Here is a 27997-nt window from a genome sequence, read left to right as displayed (position 1 = left end):
AATGGATGTGGCCATGCAGTAGCTAATAGATTGTTCTCATTTCTCTTTTTGCTGTCTTTTTGATAAGGTGATTTTTTGAAGTTTCTGTAATTGCTTCATGTGTTTTAATATTGTGCTTTTTAATTCATAATAGTTCTCAATGCCCGAAGAACAAAGTCATACTATAATGGCAGTTGATGAACTTCAAGCCATAATACAAAGATGCGTAAGTACTTCTCATGAAAGTCAAAATGCAAGCAGTGAGAGTTTTACCTTATGACTTCAAAACACAAGACACTTGCTAGCAAATCTCACTGGTATCTAGGTTCAGTCTCCATGTTTCATCGGCTTCTCTGTGGTGCTTATCCCAAGTTCTCCCTCTTGGAGAAGGAAGTGTTCTTGTTTCTCTCAGCAGAACGTGTCTAAGGGAACATATTACAGAATCACAGAACTGTAGGGGTTGGAAGGGACCTATAGATATCGAACCCAACCCCTCTGCAAAGCAGGCTCCCTGCAGCAGGCTGCACAGGTAGGTGGGTCTTGAATCCAGAGAAGGAGAATCCATGACCTCCCTGGGCAGCCTGTTCCTGTGCTCTGTCTCCCTCACTGTGAAGAAATTCCTTTGGATAATGTTGTGGAACTTCCTATGCTCAAGTTTATGACCCCTTGTCTTATCACCACAGATGGCTGAAAAGAGGTTGGTCATGTCCCTTTGACTCCCACACTTAGGATATTTATAAACATTAATGAGTTCATCTCTAAGTCTTCTTTTCTCAAGGCTGAACATAGCAAGTTCACTCAGCCTTTCCTCATAGGAGAGGTGCTCCAGGCCCTTTATCATCTTTGAGGCCCTTCGCTGGACTCTCTCCTGGAGGTCTCTGTTTTTGTACTGGGGAGCCCAGAACTGGACATAGTACTCGGAACTGGATCCAGTACTCTGTATCACCAGCAGATTGTTGGGAGAAAAAACAAACTGTAGTTCAGACTTAAAAATAGCTACTAAAACACTGCTTTATTTTCTGCGGTAGTTCTTAGTAACATCTTATGTATTATCCTCTATGTATTAAAAGAAAAGGTTCAGTGACACTACATCTAATTTTGAAATGGAAGCTTATGTTTACCTATTTGTGTATTTACCTTTTAAAACGTGCTTATTTTCTTCATAGCAAATTCTGGAAGAAGCTGATTTTAGAGGAGAAGATTATAATCTGTTTCAGGTAGCAGGTCAGAAATGTTTAGAAGATGGTTACGCTGCTCAATTATTAGAAGTGATTCAAAATGTGAAAAATAAGGTGAGTTTAAGTTTGACTTTCATGAATATGATCCCCCTAGGTTTAGAAAATGTCCAGTTTTGGCTGATTCTTTGAAAATCTGATTTGTAGGTTATTATCAAGAATATGGGTTGGAATCTCACCTCTCCTCTTGTTAGATGTATTTTAGCATATAAACAGGAAGATGAGAAGCGAGAACACTGCCTGAAGATACTAGATCAGTTGGTGCAGGTAAGTTTTTGAAATATACGGTTGTAATAAGATAATTGCAAGGAAGAATTGCAAGAGAAAATATGACATGAATACTTCTGAGTTCTTCTGTCCATTCCACACCACTGTTAAACTCGTGGGCCGGTTTTATCTGAAGTAGACACAGCAGTAGCGTTCTTGGAGGTAGTTAACTTTTTAATAAATCTTGAAAATTTTAGACACAATGGGGCTAGACATTGTCCAATACAAAGTTCTTAGTGACCAGTTTTTGCAGTTAGTGTCGCCACAGCAAGGCTACCTCTTGTTTATGGCAGGTCATAGAGTGATTGGAAGGCACCCACAAGTATCACTGAGTCCAACTCCTGGCTACACACAGGACCACCCAAAATTTAAGCCCTATGTCTGAGAGTGTTGTCCAAACACTTCATGGACTCTGGCAGGATTCAGACTGTGACAGTGAGTATCTAATGATTCTGGTGAAGTAATAGGGAAATAAGATTTAATCTATAGGAATTTCCCTTTCAAATCCTTTTCATTGGTGTACTTAGAAAAACAATTTGCAAACGGAGTGAAATTCACACTGAAGTTTTTCTTTTCTCTCTACTACCAAGGAATAACTTCTTGCTAAAGTACTCTCAGGTGCTTATACAATGTGGCAACTCTAATGGCACTAAAACTGATTTCTGTTTTCAGCTTATATGGAATTGCATATACACTCAGAATAGTACATTAACTATAGGGATGTATTTATTCTTTAAAATTTGTTTCTTTAGAGACTATTTTGGATGTTCTAATCTGTTTTCTTAATGTTCAGGAGTTTCTGTATTACAGTTTGTGATGGTTTTTTTCCTGTTTGTTTGGTTTATGTTTTATAACTATGGCAATGAAAACATACATATTGTTCATCTCTTGTAGCTGTGCAATCCAAAGGAACTTTTTTTGGGTCTACTTGAGCAGATTGAACAGGCATCAGGAGAGCAGGTGTGCCAGACTATCATGTTACTGCTTCAGCCTTTGCAGACAGGTAACCTTTACTTTCTCATGTGATTTCTGACAAGGACAGCTATTTATCAAATTAGTTTAGCCTTTGCTGGGGTCATTTGAGAAGTTTTTAAATAGGATTGATAGCCTCAGTTGAAAAAGCAACATTTTTCTTCATTTGCAAAATTTGGATATTTTTTGCACTTGTAAAATGTTCACATTCTTGTTACAGAAATAGAACTACACGGACTTACAGATTTGGAGAATTAATTTGCTTTAAACTTTAAAATTATAAAACTTCTATTTGCAATTGAAACAGGTTGGAATATTTGAATTGAAAACCTGCATTCTTCTGTTTTGCATACAAAACTTAAAAGGGTAGATTAAGATGGTAGTTAAGTAGGTTAACCAGTAGTAGTTTCTCTCTTGGTATGTGAGATTGAGTCACACCTTATCAACTTTTAAGTCCAATTATAGCAATTTCTGAGCTGTGTTACTGGATTAAGTTAGAATTTAACAAGAGAACACTTTGATAATGAGAAGTTTGCATTTTGTTGCATAACCAATCTGCAACCAGTGTGCCTTGTGCTCAGTTTAAATGGAAAGCCACTTGTGCTGCTTCCTCAGTCTGCGAGACCCACAGAGAATAGGACAGCTCTGAGCTGCTTTGTGAAGAGTCAGATCTCAGCAGAAAGTCTTTTGTCAAGCACAGAAAGAGTAAAGCAGAAAAGCCATAGTAAAGAGGTTTTCCAGGTCAGATAAATAGATACTATCTTGTTTAGACTAGTTCTAGAAAGACAATTTTTTCAGTCTTCATGACTTTGCAAGAGAGAAATGAGGAATGTTGAAAAAGCTTGAATAAATGTTGTAATACATCACTCTCAACTGTGTGGTCATATTAACTACTGTGAAATAGATCTGCTGATGATGTTTAGCCTTGCTGGACTGATTCATCTGAATTGAGATATTAGTCCTTCTGCTCCCCTGAAAGTGAAACCTTTCTTATACAAGCCCATTGTTGTTGTTCATGCTTTCCTCCAGCAAATATTAACTTAATGTCTCAAAATATTCTCTTCACTTCAGTGCTTTTGAAACTTCAGAACAAGAAGGCCTACTCAGTAGGCTTATCTTTGGCCATGATTATGAATCAGCTCACTCCCTTGCCTGTACCTTATACAAAACAACAAATACAAGAAGATAAACTTGGACTCTGTCAATGTTGTAATGCAGTGGTGAACTTTGCTAAACCTTTTGTGAATGAAGTTAAAAATGTGGAAAAGTCATCAGAATACAATGACATGGAGTTGAAAGAAGAATTGTTAAAGTTGTGAGTATTTGATATTAGCTTAATGTATTCCTATAAAGAAACAAAATGAACAGTAGACGTTTATTACATGTACAGTAAATAAATAATCTTATTAATGTTTTTATAGTGCTGCCAACATATAAATTAATGCTGCATTTCAAAAAGAAAAAAATTCTTTTCATTTTTGTGAAATGAAAGAAGAATAGTAAAAATTTTTTAGTACAAGGAAATGCTGAAGAAGTATTAGTCTCTGGTATGGAGCTGACTTGATAGTCCTGTGCTTCAACTCAAAGGTGCAGAAGTGAGGATAATCCTATTCTGGACGTGAATTCTAGGAAATGCTCCTATGGGAGACATTTTTTTATTTCTATTCCTGGGACATCAGCAATAACAGCACCAAAATGAATATAGGCCCTGTTGTTGACAACTGATGACATTGCTGTAGTCTCTATTTGTGAGATTTTATAAGTTTCACCTGTTGTTCTCAGCTGTATGAAAAGCCTGAAATACCCGTTGTTGACAGCTCAGCTCGAACAAGTGGAAGGCATTGAAGAACATCCATTTCGGCACTTTGCAGCTGAAATTATAGTAAGTGCAGTCAAAATGAATCAGAGTGTGTGCCAGAGCAGTTGTGTGGTTCAGAACTGCCAGTAGGAAGTTAACTGCATTTCTGTTACTGCTTAGTGTGATGGCTTAGCGGGCCCCATAAGATAACGTGGGTATGTAAAGGCCTGCAGTAGGGTAAGGTTCCGTCCTTGGAAATTCTAAACCTTACAGATGCAGTTTTGCTCCTTGATTAGCCCGTTTGGACTGTTCTCTGAATCAGCAGCTGCTACTTTGTTTTAACTGCTTCTTTTTCCCTGGTTAAGATTTTTTTTAAATATCTGAAGTATTGTCTTTGTTGCTTAGTGAAGGTAAAATCTAAGTATTCATCCAAATTTTGCACATAGAAATCTCTTATTGCCTGAAGTGCAGTGCCAGCTGGCAGTTAAGGAATAAAAACTATTGCCTGAGTGCTGTTGCTGCTACAGCTGGAAATTCAGTGTGACCGTGGCTACTCCATGCTACCAATGCAGTTATTCTGGTTTTATTTCAGTAACTGTGGATACACTTGTTCTTGTTTTAATATTAACTCTATGAAGGAACAGATATAAATTTGAGCTTTGAAATTTATTCTCTTGTTAACTTTGGTTAGAGGAGGGTAATACACATGCCACACAGAAATGACAAAAGCTGAAAAATGCATGGAGAGCAATGGACATTTTAGAAGATGTAGAGTGGGGATTGAAGCTGGAAGAACTGAAGAAGTCCAACCATCTGAGGAAGAAGGCTGAAACTGGCTGTGAATTATCAGCCAATGAGTTAGAAAAAAGGTGGCTTTTTGTGTGGTATAGTGGGAGAACTAGTCCTGGAAAAGCAGTCAGACTGGGTCAGGTTATTCTAGGGATACAGACTAAGACTGGACAAATCTCAAAAGGAAGACTTGAAGCCATCTGAGATGAGGAAATCACTATGAGTGTGTGTGTATGCGTGCACACAAAGCAAGTCTGGAAGTTGCTATGTGATGCAACTCTTTCTTTTCCAATTTGTCTGTAAAAGTTGAAGACTATGCGCATCAAATTTTACATCTCAATGTTAAGATTGTAAAGTCAAGCACACAATGTAGTTAGCAAAACTTTGGGTTGTTTTCAGACGTAATTAGTTTTTCTGTCACGAACACTTCCATTTTTTTTTCCACAGTGTATCACAGTCAGTTAATCTCTGCTTCTTTATAGTCCATACAGTAGAAATTGCACTCACTCTCAGTCCACATAAATGTGTTGGGGAAAAGAATGCTCATATAATAGCTGTGAAGTTCTCGGGTTTCATTTCTTCACTGTGAATTGCTGGAAAGGCCACAGAACAATTCTAACTTTAAAACAGGGCGTGCCTTTGGCAGGTAAACGCTGTGCTGCATAGTGTTTAGTGATCAGAGAGCAGAATACCGAGCGCTCTGTGAAAAACACAAGTCTTGTGGCATATTGTGGTCAGGAAGCCATTATTAATCGTAGTGTCTGTAGGTAATAAAGCCAGACTGCATTTTGCAGGGTGGCTTTTATTAAGTCTTTTCTAACTTTTGAGTGCTTGACTTTGCTATCTTAATAAAACCACGACACATTTTTCTGACAATATTTATTTTTTCCCAGAAGGTTTTTTATTTGTGGATGTATCATAAATATTCACAAAGTATTTATAGTAATGTCCACATACCTTACTTGAGATATGTTACTGTAAATACTGCTTAAGGTTTGTGATTTATTCAGCATACAGATTTTTTTAAAGGCAATTTAATGAAATCTAGTTTCCTTTTTTAGGACATTTTGCTGGATATAAGAGAATTAATGCCACAAGTGTTTTTACATCATAAAAGCAGAAGATCACACTGGGAGAACGAGGAGTTTGAGGATATAGAGAGAAAGAATTCTGCTGATTCTTTGGCATGTCTGTCATACCTGGTGTTTGTTCAGCATTTTGGTATCAATTACTTCCCAGTGGTATTTAGGTAAGAGCTGTTCTTCCTCACTTATTTTAAGTTTGTACTTGGAATGTTCTGAGCAAAATAAAACTCTTTTATTTTTATAGCTGTTAATGAAAACTCTATTTCACCAGTTTTACATATCATTTATGTAGTTTAACAGTCCTGCACATTACTCTATTACAGTTTGATTGCAGGTGATCTGACCTTTTAAAGAAACTGATAAGATTAATCTCTTGCTGAAAACTAATGTGTATTAAAATGATAGAGATAGATAACATATGAATTATAAATGGAAACTGGATGTAGTGCTTTGCATCTATTTCAGTTATTAATTTTGTAAATATACTTCTATAGACTTTTCCAAAAGAACCAATTCTGTCCGATGGATTAGTTGTGAAAATGTATGTAGCTTATGCAGTTTAATGTAAACCTTTCTTTTTCAGTCCAGCATACCTTCTGCAATGCAATATGACACATATAGGAGTGCTGCTGAAAAGGTAGGATCATATGATATTTGGATTTGCAGATAATAGAGGGGACTTTCTGTCCTGTGGTTTATTTCTGGTCTTTTATAATAATTCACAGAATCAAATTTTGATTAAAAATAATTAATCAAACCAAGTAAGTTCAGAGGAGATTCTTAAAGCTGTCAGTTAATTGTGAGTTCTATGACATGGTATTCTCTTTTTCTAAGAGCTTCAACAAATTGTCTAAAATGCACATTTATTGTTTTTAGAAAATTTATTCAAAAATTCAAAATTAAGGCAGAATAATTAGTGTATATTTCTTTATAATTCTGTATCAGTTTACTGACTACAAGATAGTGTATCATATCAGAATGCGTTCAGTTAAGCACTGATTAGAGGTCTGTCTTTCTAGAGAAACCAGGCTTCTCTGTATTTATTTTGCCCTCCATAAGCAGCAGCATTGACCAGATAGTTTCTAGCATTGGTGTAGAGGGGAGAGGTTTCTGATTATGACTCCTTATCATTTCCTAGTAAAACAAAACTTCTTGGCCTCTTCCTTGTAGGATTTGCTTTGTTTTAATTTGGCTTGCAGAGCTATATATGCTCGTAGAATAATTTGGAAAAAGTTTCATTTTCTTAATCCATTAATATTCTGATACCTGTGGGGTATGAGCAAATATTAAGAGGGAAAAAACCTAAATGTTATGATCCTAAAGAGAGGAGTCTAGTTTACGGCTTTTGTTTACTATATATACTCAATATATTCTAAAAATTTTTTGAGGGACATAATGAAGACATCGTATTTAGAAATCAGAATGAAAATTGTCATGGGCCAAGTTCCTTTTTGGCATCTCTTCTGCTATTTCATCTGAAACATCATCATTAAGGTCTCCTTAATTTATGACTTGATGTCTTTTTCTTTATAGAACAGAAGAATCTGTGTTGTCTAAAGGACTTGTAAGTTTACCCTTCCTTTAATCAAATTTTCGTTGTTAGAATGCTTATTCTTTTCAATTTTAGTGATCTTAGAAAGGTATGAGTGGTTCAGGTAACAGTTTGAGAAATATTTTGGGGCTTAGTTACACGTTCTTCAGTCTTACAAACATTTAAATGAATGTGTGCAGCGTTCAATAAATTTCTATACATTTAAATTACCACTGCCACTTAAATTCAAAGCACCCAGGAGCTCCAAATATATGAATCATAGTAAAGGTAGTTTTAGCCATGAAATGTTAAGTGTATAGGTCAAATCTATGTATATATGCAGAGTGTTGGCATTTGTTTTCTCTCCCTCACCTGCAGGATCTGTTTGAGAGCTCTTTATTGAGAATGGAAGATAATGGCCTTTTCCATCAGTATTTGGAATTCAGAGAATTTATTGATGTGCCTCAGGTAACAAGAAACAATGTACAGAACTGCCTTTGTAGTTGATAATAAGCAGTACCTAGCTGTTTCCTCAGTGTTGGAGGGAGGATGTGCTATCTCAGCGTTCCTGCACTTGTGTCGTCAAACTGAAACCTATAGTGCCATGCTCTACTGAATTGCATGCTATACTGAATTGTTTGTCCTCTGATTCATGCTGCAGCATGAAGTTATAATGACATCTAAAATGTACTTCAGATAGCTCTTGCTACTTCTTGCTTCTTCCTTACAAGTGTGCTGCTTCACTAGTTTTTTATTTGGACACAACTGTTCATGGCCTGGCTTGTTAATTTCTTGAACAGATTTTGTTCAATGTGATGTCATAACGGACATGTAATTAGAATTTGTTTCTGTCCAACTGCAGGATTTGGTGAAAGTTATGACTCTTTGTCCCATAGAGCATCTGGTATGTAATGTGACCTACAGGATGATTTATATAGCGAGTTTAATTAGAATAAATCAGATAATGCCTTTTTGTTATTAGTATTTAATACGTATATGATTGTTTTTTTAGAGAAAGAAGAGTTTGAATATTTTGCAATTGTTCATAGATAAATTTGAAGCAGAGGGAAAATATACGTTATTCAGGTATGCATTCAAATTACCATAGATAGTATAATACAAGCCTCGCTGCAACTTCATTACTTACAAACTGTCAGAAATCGTTTTTATCTATCTGGTAAACCATGTTAACTTTACTATGTTAATTGGTGGATAAATAATGAATGTCAGTTGCCCCTTTTCAATGAGCTGTCAGATGTAACCCAGTGTTGAAAGGTTATGTATCTTATTTTTCTGTGGTGAAACTCCCACTGAGTGAATAAGGCTTAGTGTTATCCAAGTCTTTAGCTAATGATGCAGGCAGGTTTGAAGATATAACATCTGTTTTTGTTTGAAGGTGTTTACTGAAGACAAGCAACCATGCTGGTGTAGAAGGATACATTATTAAAAATATAAAAGATCAGATTCATTTATCATTAACGGTAAGCCTATTACTATTGAAAAAGAAATTGCCTTCTCAAAACTGTATCCGAAGGAATTTGAGAAAATATGTATAACTTAAGATTTGAGTGATGCATTTAAAAAAGAAAAACAGAAGAGCCACATGTTGAATGGAAGCATAAGATTGGGAAATGATTTACTATTGATTTGGCTTCTTTGCATTATGATTCTTCATATGTGCTTTTAAATTACACAGTCCTACTGCATTTTTTTAAATGGGTTATTATTATATTTTCTGTACATGAAAAACATTGTCCTTAAAGAGGATCTACACAGTATTTTATTTTATCCTCACAATTCCTCATTTTCTGAATATTATTCAAGTGCTACAGTCCAGAGGGAACTATTATTTTTTATCTTGTATTTTATAATGACATTCAGCATTATACTATGAGTGTTTCACAAATGCAAAATTCATCAGAAAGAGTTGAGCTAGATCAAAGCCATTTAAACCTCGTATTTTATAATCATTTATTGGAAAATTGGAAAACTTAATAAAATGTTAATAGTTAACTTCTTTTTTTGCTTTTTCCTCTCATTTTTACTGCTTAGGGCCCTTTTTCAAAGCAAATTTGATCTCTAAGGTCTTCCTTTTTGTCAGATAGGACAATAGAATATATTATATTTATAAATATAAATATATTTTGTCATAACATTTATATAATACATTTATTCATAATTCATATCATATTAATGGTATAAAACAAAGAAGTACTTTTTTTAGATTGTAGTCTGTCCCGTATATTGAATCAGCAGAGGTTAAAGAAGATAATACTTTAAAAACTCTTCCAAAAAGGGCTTGCACTAAAATTGAATAGGTAGAACATACTCTGACATTTCTTTACTAATGGATTTGTTGACTATGCAGCTTCAGAATTCTGTGAATACATTTCTTCTCTGTAGAGGGCCCTAGCTGTCAAAAAGACAAAATAATTTATAAATTTCATTATATGGACTTGAATATTCTAGATTTGTTGCAAATAATTCTGCTGTAGAGAAGATATAAATAAATGGATAACAACAGAAAATTGTTACCAACTTATTTCACTGCCCAGCCAGTGTTAGTCTTTCCACATTCCTCGTTTCCTGACTTAATGCAATGACCCTTCTTGCTTTCCTTCCAATCCATTTCTGGCTTTGTCTTTTTTCCCTCTTGTATATGTTTTGTCCTGTATGTGGTATTTATCCGACCTTCCACACCTCTGACTGAGGTAGAGACTTCACCAAGGTGGAATCTTTCCAAAATAACTGTGCTCCCAGCTTTGTTGTACTGATGTGGAATACTCTTTTTAAGAGGCCATGATAATTTCAGAGGTGTATTCACTTAGTCAGCACTGTGCAGGGGCTCTGTTCATACTGAGGAGGGTCTTTACCATATAGCTGCAAGTCTGTAACAAGCTTCTGCTCTTCTGCTCCCTGTGAGAAGCTGCAGCTGCCATAAGCCTCCTCTGCTCTGAGCTGCACAAACCCATGGACCTCATCAGCTCCTCCCGTCTTGCCCTCTAGACCCTTTGCCATTAAATTATCTATGCTAAATTGCTTATGATTTCATTAAGGTATCTCAGTTTAAGGTTTAAATTATGTACTCAGATAAACTTTTTGTATTGTTTTTCAGAAGGCACATGACAACGTTTGGTTTACAGGACATCACCTGATCTCCCTTCTAGATTTAGTGCTTTTGCTTCCTGAAGGTGCTGAGACAGATCTTCTCCAAAACTCAGATAGGTGAGTTGTAATCGCAGTCAGAGGCTTCTGTTGTTTTTTAATCACTTAGAAGTCTTCAGGCCTCCTTACTACAATGAGAGGTACATCATGTAACTAATCAGGTGAAAACATCAATGCATTGTAGATTTTTTGAAATAGAGATGTAAATTTCACCTGTTCATCCTTTCAAGTAACTCTGTAAAGAAAAATGTTGCAGTGATGCTGATGCTGACAATAAGAGGAATTCCTTCTGTGTTCCCCAAGAATATAAGGCCTGATGCCAGGTTACAGAACTAACTGGTAAAGCGTTATTCTTCCAGGAATGTATGGTTTGTCAGCTCTGTGTGGAAGCAGAAGAATAAGTTTAGCAATATAAGTCACAGAAGAAATGTGGTGTGTCTCTCCACAGGGGTATAAAAATTATTCAATATAACTTACAGCAAACAGTGTTTATGTGGAAGAAAGAAATGTTTTTGCTAAAAAGTATGGTAAGAGAAAAAACATACACAAAAAACATGCAGGAGTAAAAATTCAGTAAAATAATAATAATAATAAAACATTTTCATGGTAGTTGCAAATCAACTTCGGATTATTGCTGATGAATATTATAAATTTTTTGTAATGTGATTCTCACTTGAGAAAACTCCCTCCCTCACAATCACTGACCTTCCAGTCTGCTGCTAGTTTTAATCTTGCTTGCAGAGAGCCAGCTTCTCTTGTAACAGGGAAGTTGCTGTGCTCTTGATACTGCTCAACAGATGAGTGGCTTCGCTTTGAACAAATGGATCTTTTAGGGTGTCTGGCTAAGGGGCAATTAAAGTTATTATCCCTGTAATAAATATCTGCACTTTAAGTGATTAATAGTATATTTTTATTTCACAGGATTATGGCATCGCTAAATCTACTGAGATATTTAGTCATTAAGGATTGTGAAAGTGATAATCAAGTAAGTACTAATTGATGTGAAAATTATTGATTTTTGATTAGCCATGGACTGAGCAGAATTCACGTGAACACTGTTATTCTCTATTCATAGATGTGGCTTTTGCATTATTTTCCAAAATGGTCAGTAACCCAGAGGTGGTACTTTAGCTGTATTTGGAGATGTGTGATGTTTTGTTTTAATCTGATGAAATTTGATTGTGTTCATGCTTAACTGTTACAGTAAAGAAGCTTTTTCTTTTATTAAAGTGCAGCGAAACATTTCCTGAACTCAGTAAGCAATGGCATGGTCAGACAAATATTCTGATTATCCTAAGGCAGTTGTTTTTCCCCAGTGTTGACTTTATGGTTTGGGCTAATTGACTTTGGCATCTCATTTTCTCCAAAAATACAGGAAAAATTCTCATCCGCTTTTAGAGCGCATTGGGTTCTGTGACTCCAAGTTTTGTGAGTGCTGGATGGTGTTTGAATGGAAAAATAATAATAATTATATGGTTGGTACTGATTATTAAAAGCATCAGGAAAATGAACTGTAAAAATAGCTTTCAATTTTGCATTTCTCATCTCCTATTTAAGTAGATATAGACTATATCTGTTTCTCAAATTTATGGAGGGATTTTAACTTATGCTCCCATTATATTCTACTGTACTTCGTGTACGTGTGTAGCTCTGTAAGGAAAGAAAGAATTCCTCTTTTATTATTAAAACTCTATACGTAGTACTGTGCACAGTTGCTGTAACTACCTTTCTAGTATTTGGCATAAAGGATGTCATCGATGTTGGAGAAGAAAATAACATCAGCTTTTCTGAAATTTTCCCTTAAATTTAAGGCGTGCCAGTTCTTACAGACTTCTCCTTTGTCTCCCTGCAGACAGTGCAAGTGAAACACAAAGAAAATAATTCCTTTCATCTTAGTTCACGTTTTGATTGCTGCATAACAAGTGCTTTCATGAATCAAACAGAAAATCAGATTTTTCTGGATAGTTATTTCTTCATTTCAACACCATTTTTGTGGAAGTAATTACTGCTCTTATTTGATTAAAATTTTTTGAATTGTTCCTTGTAATCAACAGTACCATTTAATGTTGAGAATTCGTATTTTCATCATCTTTACCCTGCCCTTTGGTGATCCTGCCTGAGGAAAGGAGTCGTTTAAATGGCTCCTGTATCTGAAGACACAAAGGCTGCTTTATGTTTCCTTCTACAGCAGTTTTGTAACTGCACGCATATAAGGCACCAAAGCACAGTTTTCCACTCGTGTGGTGTAACCTTGAACAGCCTTGCTTTTGAGCAGCTTTCCTTCATATCTCTTTCCTTCCTGAGTGCCATTATTATCAACTCTTAGTACCCATCCCAAACTGGAGAGGAGGTTCATGTGTCGGTTTGGCTCCTTCCCCTAAGGACATGAATACAGAGCACAGGAATCTAACAGCTTTAAAAAGAATTAGGATTCATTAGGGATTTCATTAAGCTCTTAACTCTAGTAAAATGCTTAATGCTTGCTTTTGATGAAATATATGTATTCATGTACACTTTATATTTCTATGTGAAATTTATATAGATAGTGATTTTAACAGAAGACAATTGTTGGGAAGACAGTATTTCTACCTAGATCATAAAGCCTTTATGGAGATTGTAGCTTGCTTGCAAATTTTGAATTTCTGGTGCAACAGAACCAGTGACGAGTCTGTACTTTTTAGTGGGTAGTAGAAATGTAGGTACCACTTGAAAAAGAATTGATTCTGCAGTAAGCAAATATTAAATATTTCTGTGTATGATTTAAGGGAGATTGGAATATGGTCCATACTTGGTACACGTTCGAAAAATAAGAGGTAAAAAGACCTTGGAAGTAAGCACATATGGTTCCTACATGCTAGTACAATGTAATTGACTGTGACAGTTGAGAATGCAAAGGTGGTCTAGCAGCATATCCACTAACATTCCTACTGTGCTTCTTAAACTGCATGCAATATATAGACAAGAGTTTTATATCTGAGGAGCGTGACATTCACTGCAGCATTCACTTGTCATTGCAATACAGGGTTAATTCAGGAATGTTAATTCAAACATTTGTGCTATTTTGCTGCCGAATTAGGAGGAATCTGTGATTTATGTTGTCTGACCATACAGATTGTAGCCTTAGAAAGTGGCTACTGTCTGCCCACTACCAACTTATCAAGATCCTTTCAGCTTTATTTACAAGAATTAGTTGAAAATGTGCATTTCCATTGCTGCAGTTACAGCCTATAACACTAAATTTGACCATTTTCTTGACTATTCCATCCTCTGGTTTTCAGTAAATGCTTTTGAAAGTGTGGAAGAGAGGGAGGGGAGTTTAAATATCACCATGCTATGTGTGCTTAAGTGCATGTCTTATTTATTTATTTTTCCTTCCCACTACAGAAGTTTTATGTATTAAAGACAAGTTGAAAAAATGTTTCAAAATGTAGCATTGCGATACTTCATTGAAAATAATTCGCAACCTTCTCTGTGCTGTTCTCTTTGAATAGACAGGTGTGTGGACTGCACTTGCCAAGATTGAGAAGAATTTTTTAAAACCACTGCATGTTGGACTCAATATGTCAAAAGCACACTATGAGGCAGAAATAAAGAATAAGAAAGAGAACAGAAGAGGTTTGTTGTGTTGTTCCATTTTTTTGTTTTCATTTATAATTGGAAACTTTGGAAATAAGGAATTGGTGAATACTGTATAGACACATCTTTATTTAAGTATTGGTTTTATTTGAGGTTTCACATAGTATTTCAGCAGTTGCTATGTTTGATATTAATGTTTTTCATATCTGGAAGAATCTGAACTTGTTTTTCTCTCATATTTGTAAATCTTACGGTGACCTGACAGAAATGTCACATGAAGACATTCAAACCTTGTTCTGCGTTTATACTTTTGATTTTAAGGTTAGACAGGAACAGCTAAGTCTCTCTTTGAATATATAGCCCTTAGGTTTCATACTAGGTGTGGGGAGGCTAACAAGAGAAGAAATAATTCACACAGCAAATAGGTCGTGTCTTAAAGCCCAAAGGATTACATTCTAGATTTTATTTTTTTTAATCTGACATATAGAATCAAATTCTGCTCAGGGTTAAGCAGATATATTCCAAAAGGAATGAAACTATAGCTGCTTCAGGTCAACTCTGCGTATGTCAGGTCCTCTGTGCCTTTATGGTCTCCAGTATAATTAAGGCAGCCCAAGGAAATTACTTCTGCTGCCAGAAATGTCAGTACAGCTTTTTGCTGCCAGTCCTATCCTTCTGTGTTGTTATAAACTGTGTAAGTACAAAACAGAGTGAAGGGATTTTTTTTTCCTGAAGATAACCTGTGGATATCTTTCTAAAGGGAGTCCTTTAAAGAAAAGGCTCATTTTAGTTTCTTACATGTCTCTAGCCTTTGTCAAAGTATAAAAGGTCTGAGTTCAAGAGAGGACACATACCAATGATTTAGTCTTTCTCCCCAGTGTATAATAATTGTAAGCATTATGTTACATTTCAAGTAGTAGTCTGAATGTTGAAAATTTCTCCTCAGTTTTGAGATTGGTCCTTGTAGTTTTGTCTACTATAAGTAGTCTGTCAGAAACAGAGAAACCTGCAGCCTTTTTCATGATAAAGTTAAGTCTGTCATCTTATATATCTCTGGATGTGAAAGCATTAAAAATGTATCTAAAAAAACAAACAGATTATATATTTCCTTTTAAGGAGAATTTTAGCTATATAAAATTGTTTTAGGCTTCCAGCTATTGCCTTTTTGCTAATGTAGTCATATAGTAACTGCGGTGATAGCATCCAGCTCACCCTGTCCTCAAGTTCAGTACCTTTCCTTTTTGGTGTTTTTTTCAGTCTTTATGTTTCTGATTTAATGATTACTGTCCATAAATACTAATATATTGAAAGTTCTTTTGATTCTAAAAATCAGCTGGAACAGCAGCCTGATGTCTGGCTCTTCTCTTCTACAGAGTCACAGAGTTCTAACACAATTTGTTCTTTGACTGTCAGTGGGGAAAAGATGCCTGCCATGACTACTGAAATGCAACTTCAGGTGAGTTTGCAGTTCCAGAAGTATTTACGTTTTCTTTTCAATCTGGAGCCAAATGTATGTGTAGTCAGTAAAGAAATCAATTTTTCTAATAAAAAATAACGTTAATTTCTTCTGTCATTTCAGGTTTTACACTCAGCTCTCTTCACATTTGATTTAATAGAAAGTGTTCTAGCTCGAGTAGAAGAACTCATTGAAGTGAAACTAAAAGCTGTAATAGGAGAAAATATATAGGTCAACTGAAATATCTGAGTTAACATACCTCTTGCAAGATCATTTTGATCATTAGACTTGAGTTGAAAAGAAGGCTGTACCAACCTTTAGTGAGTAACTTGGGGTGGCCTCTAGGAAAATTGCAAATCCTGCTCTTTTTCTGTTGATGTTTTGTTTTGTTTTTTTCAAATCCTTCTTTTGCTATTTTTGTCTGTGATTCACAGAGGTGGCCCGTTTACTAAAGTGTTCATCTCCAGAACTTGATGCTTTTCCTCAAGTATGGGAAGTATATCTACAAGATGTTTTTGTATGATTGTGCATTTCTTGTTCTATTCATTTTCAAAATATTTTCGATTACTTGCTGTCTGATGATCTGAATTATGAAGTTTTTATAACGTAACTTGAAGAACTGTGAATTAAAAAGCACTGTTAAAGGAGCAGCTGTTTTTATTAGTACTTTTTAATATTGACAAACAGGCTTCTATACTTACAAACAGGTCTATAAGCTGCAGATAATAGCTTAAGGCAAACAAAACCAGGTTTAAAGAAAAACACATCAGCCTTGAGCTAAGTAAGGTATTAAAAACAGTAAAAGAATGAATAAAACTTGTGTTTAAAAATGCACTGTGTAAAGCTTTATACACAACTATTTTAATATGGGAAACCCGTATTTTGAAACTGTTTTGGTCATCATTATCTCTAATGATAAAATTTTCATTAAGATACATGACATATCTTGAGAAATTACTATAAACAGATGAATGCAGAATACTTGGTTCAGAATCAAAGCAAGCATTGGGATGACTTCTCCGTAGTGCAGGTAAACCACATTTTTACTTTGTTAGAAAACATAGTATAATGTATACTATATTTCATTGTATAGTTATTTCATATAAATTTGTTTGAAATGCATAAATTGTATATATAGTTTTTTTAAGCACAACAGTATATTTTAAGAACATTCTGTATATTGTTTAAAATATAGCTGCTATAATTTATTTATGAATAAAACTCCCCACTAAATTAATTACTGTGCAACTGCTGGTACTCCTGAAGCATCTTCCAGACTGGGCTGTTTTCTATTATGTGAGTTTTTGTCATTGCCATTTTGTGAGAAATATCATCTGCACATGGCTTGGAATTCATCTTGGAGGAAAGAAAAAATATGTTATGAGTAGGACACATTCACTTGTTTTGAAAAATGAAGATTCTATATCTCTTTATCTGGCAAGACCAGTCCTAAAACAACTACTCCCATCGATATTGCATCTGCTTATCCAGAGAGTATTTCTACAGAAGTTGGTATGGTAGATTTGGACTAGGTGGATGGTATTGCTCCCTTGGCCTTGTCCCTTATCCTAGGTCAAAATAAACTTATTTTTTAGGATGTATGATAATTAGGGGCTATCTTGCGAGAGCTCATTGAATTGACTCTGTACTGTATCAGTAATAATGTAAAGGCAACTGAGATATTTGTGGTATGTATTATCATGACTTCTTATGGGGCTGTCTTGTTGATGTCTGGTGTATCCATTCTGAACAGATTCAGCTTCATAGGATCAACAGTAATCTTAAAAGCTTTTAGGTTAATGCTGCATTAAGAAACTGGGCCAGACAGCAGCAGAATCCAATACAAAGCTAGAAAAATACAGTGTTCAATGTTGTAATAAGCATTCATCAACTCTTAACATACAGTAGATGAGATATAGTTTCTAACATGCTCTCTAACATACTGCTTTTGTTTTTGGTATGTGGGATGGTTCTAGCATTGTTGTAGATAGCATCTAAGTTAGAATTCTCATGGAAAATGATATTTAAAGCAGTTCAGGCTTTAGTGAGGATGTTTATACATTCAGGTATGTTGCTGTTACATAGATGAATTATCCTCATTAAGCTGTAGTAATAATGTATTACCGTGTGCAACACTTAAAAATCTGCAGGTAACTGGTGTTTTCAGATTACTACTTTACTTCAGAAGCCGATACATTTTAAATCTCATTTTAATCTCATGTCACTTCAGTGCTAGCAAGTGAAATGAAGACTTTCTAATTTAATAGAATGGCTTTGTTTGCAAGGGTCCTTAAAGATCATCTAGATCCATATGTTGGGCCAGGGTTGCCACCCACTAGGTCAAGTTGCTGAGGCCCCCATGCACCTGGTCCATGAACACCTCCAGGAAAGGATCATCCACAGCTTCTCTGGGTTAAGCATGGTGACATCCTACATTAACAGAGGTAAATAAGAGCTGGATTAACTCTTAAATATCTTAATTGCTTTTCTGCATGATATTAATTTAAAATTACCTTTACCAGTAGTATAAGTGTTCAGTTAAAACATTTGAGCAACAGTCCCACCTCTGTGTAACATGGGTTGTGTAATGTGACTTCATACATGAGCAGATAGCGATAGGAGAAGGGGGAGTGGCTTTAAATTAAAAAGAGAAGGGATTTAGGTTAGATATTGAAAGAAAATTTTTAACACAGAAGATGGTGAGGTACTGGAACAGATTCCCCAGAGAAGCCATGGATACTCCATCTCTGAAAGTGTTCAAGGCCAGGTTGGATGGGGCCCTGAGCAGCCAGAGTCCAGGGCGTTGGAACTGGATGATGTTTAAGGTCCCTTCCACCCTAAACGATTCTATGATTATAGTCAATATGATGCAAAATGATCCATTAAGGAAAAACAGATGTTTTCCATGTTAAACTACCTCTGAAGTTCTGAGGAGTTAATCATTTTAATTATATTTAACTAGACTTACCTTAGCTATAGTTAGCATTAACTTAACAGTTTCGGCAGTATTATGAACTGGTATTATATGTAAATTGCTTCCCAGGAATCTACATATCAAAATAAATTAAGGTTACTTTCAGAGTGCACATTTAATTATGCCATAAAACTAAAAAAAAAAACATTCCACATAATGTAAACAACTTCTCTGTCTTCACCACAGGTTGCTTTCACCTTAAGCTGAATAAAGTTGCTTTTATCTTTTAAGGTAACAGGCAAATTCCTGCCGATTTTATACCTATCTATCCCATCTCTACACCATTTGTTTAGGTGGGATTTTGAAGGGTTTTTGTTTTGTTTCTAGGACTCCCTGACAAGTCAGTCAGTCATAATTTCCTAAGTGTGCATATGTTCAGGGAGAACAAAACACTTTTTTGTTGTGCTGTTGAAGACTGTTCTCAAAGTGGCAGTAAAAAATGTGTTTATTTTTTCCATGACCAACAAAACACAGGAAAGGATCTAAAAATGTTATGCTAAAAATACCTCAGAATTTGATCTACATCTTTGTATCATACTACTAAATATAACCATCTGTACGTTTGGATAATGGGGTAATTCTAACAATTTCATTAGAACATCCAAGTCTACATAATTTAATCAGGGGATTAAAAAAACAAATCCAAAATATGACTTATGGTTTGAGAATATAGCATACGTTGCAACCCCACCAGTGCAAAAGCTCAGTCACTGATTTACCTACAATGCCAAAACTAGCTGCCAGTTAGTAATAAGGCATGTGTATCTAAAGTATAATTGTACCCTGTCTGTCATCAAGCTGGTGTGGCCTGCAATGATAAAACTAATATTTTTATTTAAATTTCTGAGTTGCTAAAAGGGAATGTGTTCTCAAAACATCACATTTTTTAGTGATCAACGCACATACGGTATCAGCTGAAATATAGATTGAGCATTAGCATTACCATCAGCTGAAAAATATGTTCCTGCTGAATGATGGCAGAGCTTGTAAGAACTCTCATGAAAATTCATGGAATTTTTGCAACTAGATAATAGATTTCCTATATTTCATCCCATACACTCAGCCATTCATCAGCATTTGGCAACGTGCCCTGGATATAATGAAACTGGTGTTAGTTTCAGGGAGGTAAAGATCAAAGACGCCGTAAGAAATAGTCACTTTGATGTCAGGAGTGAAAATGAGCTGCAGCAAAGATTACTGTACCTACCAGAAAACAGTTTTGGATAGAGGTGTGGAACAGAATCTGATATCTATTCTGAGCAGGTATGTACTGAAAAAATGCAAATTTTCAGGCTTTACTTCCATTGTTCTAGCTCAGTGTAACAGACACTATTCCAAGTGAACAGATTTTAAAACCTGGTAAAGAATCTATAGTTTACAATGAAGCCTTTTCTATGAATAAAATGTACTTGTTCTTTTTTGAGATTACCATGAAAACATGCTGACAGAAGTAGGAAAAAAAAAGTTTTAAGAAAATTGCCTCATTTTCCAGTGTGAGAGAAAAACTTGAAAAAGATTATATAGCCCTAAAGTGACAGGAGGGATGTGGTGGGTTTTTTTTTTTGGGGGGGGGGGGGGGGGGAGGGAATATCTCCTTTTGTTAACTATCATGTCAGATTGATTCACATAAAATTCTTTTCATTTTCCAGTAATAGACACGTTCTTTGGCTAATTTTCCAGTGTATGAGCAACAATGTATATGCAACTGAATCCGAAACTGCTGAGTAAACAGTTAAACTTCATTTCTTCCTAGCAATAGAAATTTTGTTGCTGAAATAATACCTTCTCTGAATCTTAAACATTACATTCCATTCTTGTGGTCCATGAAGAGCAGCTGACAAAACCAGAAAACTGTTCCGATGTATGTTTATAAACTTCTGAATTCTTTCTAAAAACTGTTCCTCCCCTCTCACAAGAAAGTCTTGAGTGTCTGACAGTATAAATGCAACACCTGTTAAAGAGATTGATATGATTTGTGTCGGTGATGTGATTAGGTGTTCTCACTACAAATACCCTAATCAGGAAGCAATTCTTATTCAAGCATTAGTTTAAAAGCCAGTAGTACAAAAAAATGCAAGTGAATTAATGCATCTTGATGGTTTAATGCAGTGTGACATTTGGCCAGTAATTACTAGTTATTTTAAGGTAAAACTACAAATAACTCGGACGTTGTTTTCTGCCATAACATTATAAAAATAGTGTTCAATTCACTCAAAGTTATAGACATCTGAACGCCTTTGTAAGCAGATGTTTCAGGAGCAAGAATCTGCTGTATGGTATCAACTTAAAACAAATGCAGAATGATTGAAGACCTCAGCAATTCTGATTCAGAAATAAGATCAGCAAATATACCTGCAACATCTTCGTATTGAACGGAAATGTCTACCATGAAAAATGAAATTATAATCCCATCAAAAACAGTTAAGTTCAAAGGTAAGGCGTAAGTCTATAGAAGGTTAAACAACAGAGCATGCAAAAGCCTGGGCCAATCAATGCCTTGTTAGTCCTTACAGTTCAGGAAAGCTTCAGGTTAAGGATCTTGTCTGTCTGTCTAAAGCATCCTCCGCACTATGGAAGATGGACAGATGTTTCATGGTTGAAGTTTCAGTAATTTCCTACTCAAAACAGCTCCAAGAATCTTTTTCTCATCTCCTTGTTACTACCAGGTCTGCAAACTCAACTTGGACGATTAAAGTCAAGGCTCTCTCTCGTATTTGTAGCCACAAATACTAAGTATTTTGATGGTCATCTTATATTTAAGTGGCATTCAACACACTTGTACAGTTATAAGAATTTGCTAAACAGTTCCTCTGATTATCATCAAATACAATGTAGAGACCAATGGCAACATTTAATCCAGGAAATGCTCTGTTGCAGCCTCTGGTTTATGTGCCATTGCTGCTCCTCCCACTACTGTATGACACTCCAACGTGGCAGCTCCTGTTCAGTTCAGCACAGCTTACAACAGAGCCTGATCTTGTGCCTCATTAGAGTTTAGGAATGTAAAAACAAAGTACTGTACCAGAGAGAGAAAATATGACGGAACCCATTTCCACTGATTCTGAATATCGAACTCGGTGTTGTTGCCTCTGTAGAATTGTGGAGATTTCGTGATTCTAAATAAATTTTAACAGGTTATCTTCAGCCAACAAGTTAGGTGCAATATTCTTAAAACATTGAATATTTAAGCGGTGATGCTGAAGATCCTTCTGTAATTTTTTTTTAAATCTTACTTTGAAAATTTTGAATTAAATTTTTTATAATGTTAATTACATTTCAGAATATCTGTATTGAAAGATATCTCAGATCACTGAATTGTGATTTGTATGCATACATTTCGGTTTGCCACAGGAAACCATCGCATAAAACATAAAAGAGCTCAAACATTTTACAGTCTATTTTTGTAATAAATGCTAAAATAGGATTTGTGGAATTGATGAATGTACAGTAGTGTATTTCTAATGCTCCAGTTAATTAGACTGCATTATTCTCACTGATGTCAGCATTTCATTTGAAAGATATTTCAGAAGATTTGTATAGGAAGTGATTTTCATTAACGGTTTTTGACAGAACACAATCCAGTCAGGAAAACTAGAACGTTGCACTATGCAGCGTAATCATTTGAGGAACTGAGTGGGTTTGGATATATTTTTCAGCCTGCAGAAAGCACTTCTGCAGTATGCTCTGTAAAAGCTGCTCAAACCCACACATTTTAAAGATTAAACTGCTAAATCCTCTTTAGCTAATAAAATGTTTTTAATTACCCATTTAAAATGTAGGCAACTTGCCATAAAGAGAGCTTTAACGATTTAGTGGAAGAATACAAAATAAAGTCGGGATGTCCGAAGGAGGGAGTAACCAGAAAATTTATGCTTTGCATTTGTATGGAATGGGAATGCTCAGTGACAGCTGCTTATGAGATGTAACTGCAATTTTGGAAAATTCTCTGCTTCAAAGCCACCGCTGAAATGGAATTATTCAGTACACAAATGTGAAACAACTTTAAGAAGAGGACAACTACATAGGTAGAAAAGGAAGCTCACGATGCGCAACTAACCAAAACTGATAGAAAATAATATCTTTGTTAAAAGATCTTTGACTTGTACTTTAGCTATTTCCATTTCTGGGAGTCTATACTAACGATTATGAGTAAGAGCCATTTATTTTGGCGTAGCTGATGTGATCACTACCCTCAGATACCTCTCACCCTGTTACAGATAAAGTTGCTCTTGAAATTGGAACAATTTACAGGCTGTTACTCCCCAGTAAACAGTCTTTAAACTGAGGCACCTCAAGAATTACTTCAATACCATTCATCTGTCTGTGCAACAAAGACAGAGTAGTAGCCTTATTAACCAAGCTTGTGCAAGCTATCCTTGATAGTGAGCCAAAGCCCTCAGCCTCTAAATTCTCTCAAGCTGGCATGAAATTAGCCTCAGCTGCAGGAACTAATTATCAGCTCCTTGACAACCCCTTTCACTTTACTGGGGAATTAAAATTAACAGATATAATTATAAATCGCTATCTGTAAGACTATTTTAAGTTGAACTGCACATTTACTGAGTAATAATTTATCCCAACATTAACACTAAAGTAACATAAAGTAGAAAATAGTAATAAAATATAAATAAAGTAGAAATTAACATAAAGTAGAAAATAAAGCATTTAGGAAGAAGTTCAGAAAATTAAAAACATCCCTGATAGAATTATTTATAGTAGTCTCTGAAAGCAGCATCAGTACAGTGCAAAAACAATGAGTCAGGAGGATGAGCCTAGAGCACTGCAACTCAGAATAGAAGTGGTAAGGGTGCTAAATATGTACAGAAGTAGCTAAGGAAAAAATCCACAAAAAAAAAACAAAACAAAAACAAACCCAGCCAAACAAAACCAACCACACACACACACAAAAAAAAAAAAAAAAAAAAAAAAGCCAATGAATGCTATGGTAGAAACAACTTCAGATAACCTCAATGCTTTATCCTCAAAGTATGTTGCCTGACATTGCATAGTGTTTGGAGGCCCAGAACATAGGAAACGCTGCTTCGAGTGCGATTTAGGTAGCCTCTGCTCTTGGCAGATGGCATCATACCTGCAGACCTGCACTCATAATAACCGTTGTTGTCCATTTTGGCTGCTCCTGCCTCCTGTTTTCTGTCATCTTCACAGTTCTAGTGGCTCTGTGAGGAAATGTCAGCTGCAGTCCTGTAGCAAAAATGCTAAGTCACAGCCTAAAGCAGTGATTGAGCACCTGGTGGGAAAGCAGGGCCAGCCCAGGGGAGCTCAGGTGTGTGCAGTGCATCTGAGTGAGGGGTGGAGCCAGGATCCAGCCCTTCCCAGACCTCATTTAAGGGTTGGCAGTGGAGGTGTCTTACTAGAGATCTCTGCCTACCTGATGCCTTCAAAGGGTAAGTGGATTTTATTTTTCCCTCCCTTTTGTTTCTGTGCTTATAGCTGCTGCATTTGAGCATATCATCTCTTGCTGCAGCCTGGGGTTTTTGTACCCCACTCTCATTGCTGTGCTGTCCTTTGCACTTTTTGGAAGAAGTAAAACAAATGGGAAAGAAAAAAAACAAAAACAAAATTGAGAAAAATGGTAAATCTGTTAATTGAGGAGATGGAACACTTAAGGCATTAGCACCCATGGATTAGAATGCAAGGCAGAATCTGGTGCTCCAAGGTGCTTTTAGATATCTACTGCTGGATTGTATACAGAAGTGTTGTATTTAGACATTGATGTGGATCTTTATGTAAGCTTGTATCTGAAGGCATAACCGGGAGAGAGGCTTGGAATGGCTTCAAGAAAACATTTCTGCAGGCTTTGCTGCCTGAGGCCCCCTGCCCTGTGCCAGGGGGTGCAGCTGCCCACCCGAGGCATACCTGCTGAGCAGAGAGCGCTGCTTTGCTCCCAATTTCTGTCCCGAGAGCCTCTCCTCGCGTGACGAACCTGGTATTCAGCACAGGTGCGAGGCGCGGGGCCCCGCAGAGCTGCGTCTGAGGGGCGCTGCCGTGGCCGGGCACAGCCGCGGTGCTCGCGCTTCCCGCCCCCGGCGCTGAGGAGGTGGGGCTCGCGCTTCCCGCTATCAAAAATAGTATGAAAAATGGAGAATAAAAAAAAAAAAAAGGATTGTTTTCCTGCTCTGTGGTTCACTCAGTGTGCGAGTTCATAGATGCGTATTGAAAACAGTATTTCTCATGAAAATCAGAACTCTTCTAGCTCTATGGAATACTTTTAAAATATGTACGTACGCGTGAAGTAGCGCGCTGCCCGGCGTGCTTAGGGGCAGAGTCGCGCCTTGTTGGCTTACAAACGATTTTCCTCTTTCGTGTTGCAGTGCATCAGAAGTGGATTTGCAGCTGCTGGGTGGATGTGGCAACGGTTGGTTATGTCGCGCTGCAGCGGCGTGGGAACGTTGTGCTGCTTTGGGCAGTAAGTCAAATGTTTTAATTCCTAATTCTTACATTTCCACGAAGCGTGAACGTGTTAGTCGGCACACTGAAGGAGAATAACACGTGCGTGGGGTGTCCAGGCTCTGTGTGGCTCTGATGGGGCCAATGAATGGTGAAGCTATTTCCTGCAAGGCAGTGGGTCCTTTTCAGGCTGCCATGACTGTGTACACAAATGAGGCATTGAGAGCATCAGGCATTCTCTATGGGTGCAGTTATATAACAGTAAGGCAGCTCTGTGATGAGGTTTGATCTGGCTGATGCCTGCTGGTGTGTGGTTCGAGTTCACATACATGGAGAATGGATTTGTGTTTCACCGTGCTGGAGAAACCCTGGGGTATGGAGTAGGGGCTGTTGAAGTGTTTGGAATAAAATGACAATTTTAGGATGGAATAAAATGACCTTTCACAGTGAAAATGATCTTTAGCAGGTGAGTAGATTTTTTTTTTTTATTACTGCTAGAAATATGTGCTACGTAACAAATTATTACGCTTCTTAAGAACTTAACAGAGGTTAAAAATACTGGCTTTAGGCAATGGGGAAAGTGGCAGACATCTTTTTTTCTTTAGCCACTTAATACACAGGAAACTGTCTTCTTCCATGCTGCAGCTCACAGCACCCACTTGGGAGGCCTCAAAGCATGGTAGATATTTTCAGAATAACAAGGGAAAGCAACCTCAATTAGTGAAATTGCTTCCTGTTGGTATTTTGACTGCAACTGTTATTTTTAAACGTCTGTAATTTCTGTGTAACTCTGTATTTCTGCCTGTCACTGCACTTGACAGGGGTTTGCAGTAGAAATAAAAATGGGACTGTGAGTGTTAAGCTCTAAGTAGGGGAGCAGAGCCTGCTGCCACTCATGTAAAAGCCATATCTGCCCAGCAATTGTCAGGCCTGAGTCTTAGGCAGTGGGATGCTGAGCCCCAAGCTGGGTGCTGGGCAGGGAACAATTCTGGTAGGGGCCTAGCGTGGGTTTTGCAGTGCCATGTGACGCTGGGTCTGGCTGTGTGATTTGGCTTCTCTTTCCTTAAGCCTGACATCCGGCTGAGACTTATTCTGTAGGAGATGCTACATTTTTACAAATGGCAAAACTGAGTAATTCCGAGGAATGTTGTCCTTTTACCACTAGGATAACCATGATTAGCATGAAGATTTTTACAGTAACTATACAGAAACAAACAAGCAAAAATACATTTTCAACAGTCAAATTCTTAGTCTCCAGAGGTGTGTTGTTATTATCTCCTTAATAATCTGCTTACCTGAGGATCATCAGTATCTATATACTGGACTAGGTTTAATTTTGGAATGTTATTTTTTGCTTAGAGTTGAAATGTAAGTGCAGGTGGTTCCTTCCATCTGAGTAGGAGGCTATTTGAACAGAGCTTGAACTGAAAGTTTTTTCAGAACATTCTTCCTTCCCTCTGCCAAGTGTTCTGATAAGTGATTTTTGGGGGATCCTCTGCCTGATATTAAGAGCTGAAATCTGCTTTGCTGTCATACCTATGCTAATTCAGTGCTCAGTGTGAATATCTGATGTTATGAAGGATCTTCTATTCCTCTACAGCTTTAGACTCTTGAGTGTTTGAATAGTGCATTAAGGGGCATGGTTTGAATTCTAATAATGAATCAAGTAGCATGCGAAGTAATTTTAAGTGGAAGGATTTTTATGCTGCTCTTACGGTAAAGAACAGGAATTGGTTTCATTTAGTCATAGCAGCAATAACTGTAAGTGATTATCTCTGATGTTCTGCTAGCCCTAGCTTTAATTCTCATGAGCAGTCCTTTTCTGTGTCTACATGGTGCATTTCATGTACAGGTGAAGCTGAAGCAGAGAGGGAGAATAGGGCTGTCTGGCAGCATGTCAAATAACCCCTAGGTGCACAGCAGAGAACCTGTCTTAGGCAGTAATAGAAGGATTTGTGGATTAGAACTCCCGTATCATGAAGATAATGGGTTAAGTTTTGGATTAATAACTCATTTACAACAAGGCAATGTTTCTCACAAGATTAATATTTTTCTGCACACTCTTAGGTCATATCCTGTATATTATGAACCAGCACCTTTCGGTTATCAGATTTTGTCAGGCAGTCACAAAGCTTCTTACCTTCTATGAACTCTTAATGCTTTTTCTCTCCATTTTCACACACATCACCTCTCTTGTTCTCTGCTGACTTAATCCATCCAAGAGGAAGTATTTCCTTTTCTTCCTATTAAAGGAGAGAAAGGTGGACCCAAAGGTCCACTGAATAGATGGCAAAAAAAAAGTAAATTGTAGTTTACAAAGCTAAAAATAAATATTGGCAGCAGTCCACACATTCAATGAAGTACAATGACTCAGCATTTAAGTTACATGTAGGGTTTATTATTTGTCTGTCATACACAAATCAATTAAGAGTTTTTAATAAGTAGCATGGGGAAGAAAGCTTGTGGAACTACTCTACAGTGATTCTGGCACCTGAAGAGTGGGCTCACAAGGAATCACTTGGAAATGTGGTTACTTAAGCCCAAGCTACTGTCCTAATCACTGATGTTTGGAAAGCAAACAAGTTGAAAACATGCAAGCATTCAGTTTGAGAACTTAACATGCCCCTTACTTTCCCAAATAAGGAATGGTCAAAATATTAAAGGATTGTAAAGCCATGGACTAAGGTAGTGACTCAAACTTTCCTCCAAATGCAACCTATTACGCATATATAAGATTAATCTATGTTACTAGAGTATGATAG

General features: G+C 36.6%; 2 protein-coding genes across 3 annotated transcripts; one reads left to right on the top strand and one right to left on the bottom strand.

Moving 5' to 3' along the window:
* The first annotated feature begins 137 nt into the window (after nucleotides 1–137).
* GLMN (glomulin, FKBP associated protein) lies at nucleotides 138–17517 on the top strand. Of its 2 annotated transcripts, none has more exons than XM_065741498.1 (18): nucleotides 138–205; nucleotides 1146–1271; nucleotides 1362–1481; nucleotides 2376–2484; nucleotides 3525–3768; nucleotides 4236–4335; nucleotides 6102–6289; nucleotides 6709–6762; nucleotides 7659–7689; nucleotides 8035–8124; nucleotides 8519–8560; nucleotides 8669–8742; nucleotides 9053–9137; nucleotides 10775–10881; nucleotides 11743–11806; nucleotides 14313–14436; nucleotides 15771–15853; nucleotides 15977–17517. In XM_065741498.1, exons 1-18 carry the CDS (start codon nucleotides 140–142, stop codon nucleotides 16082–16084), a joined length of 1815 nt encoding a protein of 604 aa, XP_065597570.1. In that variant the 5' UTR covers nucleotides 138–139; the 3' UTR covers nucleotides 16085–17517. The 2 variants fall into 2 exon arrangements, with proteins under 2 accessions (XP_065597570.1, XP_065597560.1); XM_065741488.1 differs by having other exon boundaries at nucleotides 10772–10881.
* On the bottom strand, nucleotides 17087–26409 carry CUNH1orf146 (chromosome unknown C1orf146 homolog). The gene is made up of 8 exons (XM_065745884.1): nucleotides 26352–26409; nucleotides 25074–25245; nucleotides 24705–24904; nucleotides 23917–24029; nucleotides 21850–21943; nucleotides 20610–20778; nucleotides 18822–18900; nucleotides 17087–17209 (listed from the first exon to the last, which is right to left on the bottom strand). The coding sequence occupies exons 1-8, from the start codon at nucleotides 26407–26409 to the stop codon at nucleotides 17087–17089; spliced, it is 1008 nt and encodes a 335-aa protein (XP_065601956.1).
* Nucleotides 26410–27997: the final 1588 nt, after the last annotated feature.

Source organism: Cyrtonyx montezumae, unplaced genomic scaffold, assembly GCF_038088225.1.
Source record: "Cyrtonyx montezumae isolate F1298 unplaced genomic scaffold, pur_monq_1.0 scaffold_1, whole genome shotgun sequence".
Taxonomy (NCBI): domain Eukaryota; kingdom Metazoa; phylum Chordata; class Aves; order Galliformes; family Odontophoridae; genus Cyrtonyx; species Cyrtonyx montezumae.
This window is presented reverse-complemented; position numbering and strand designations above follow the sequence as displayed.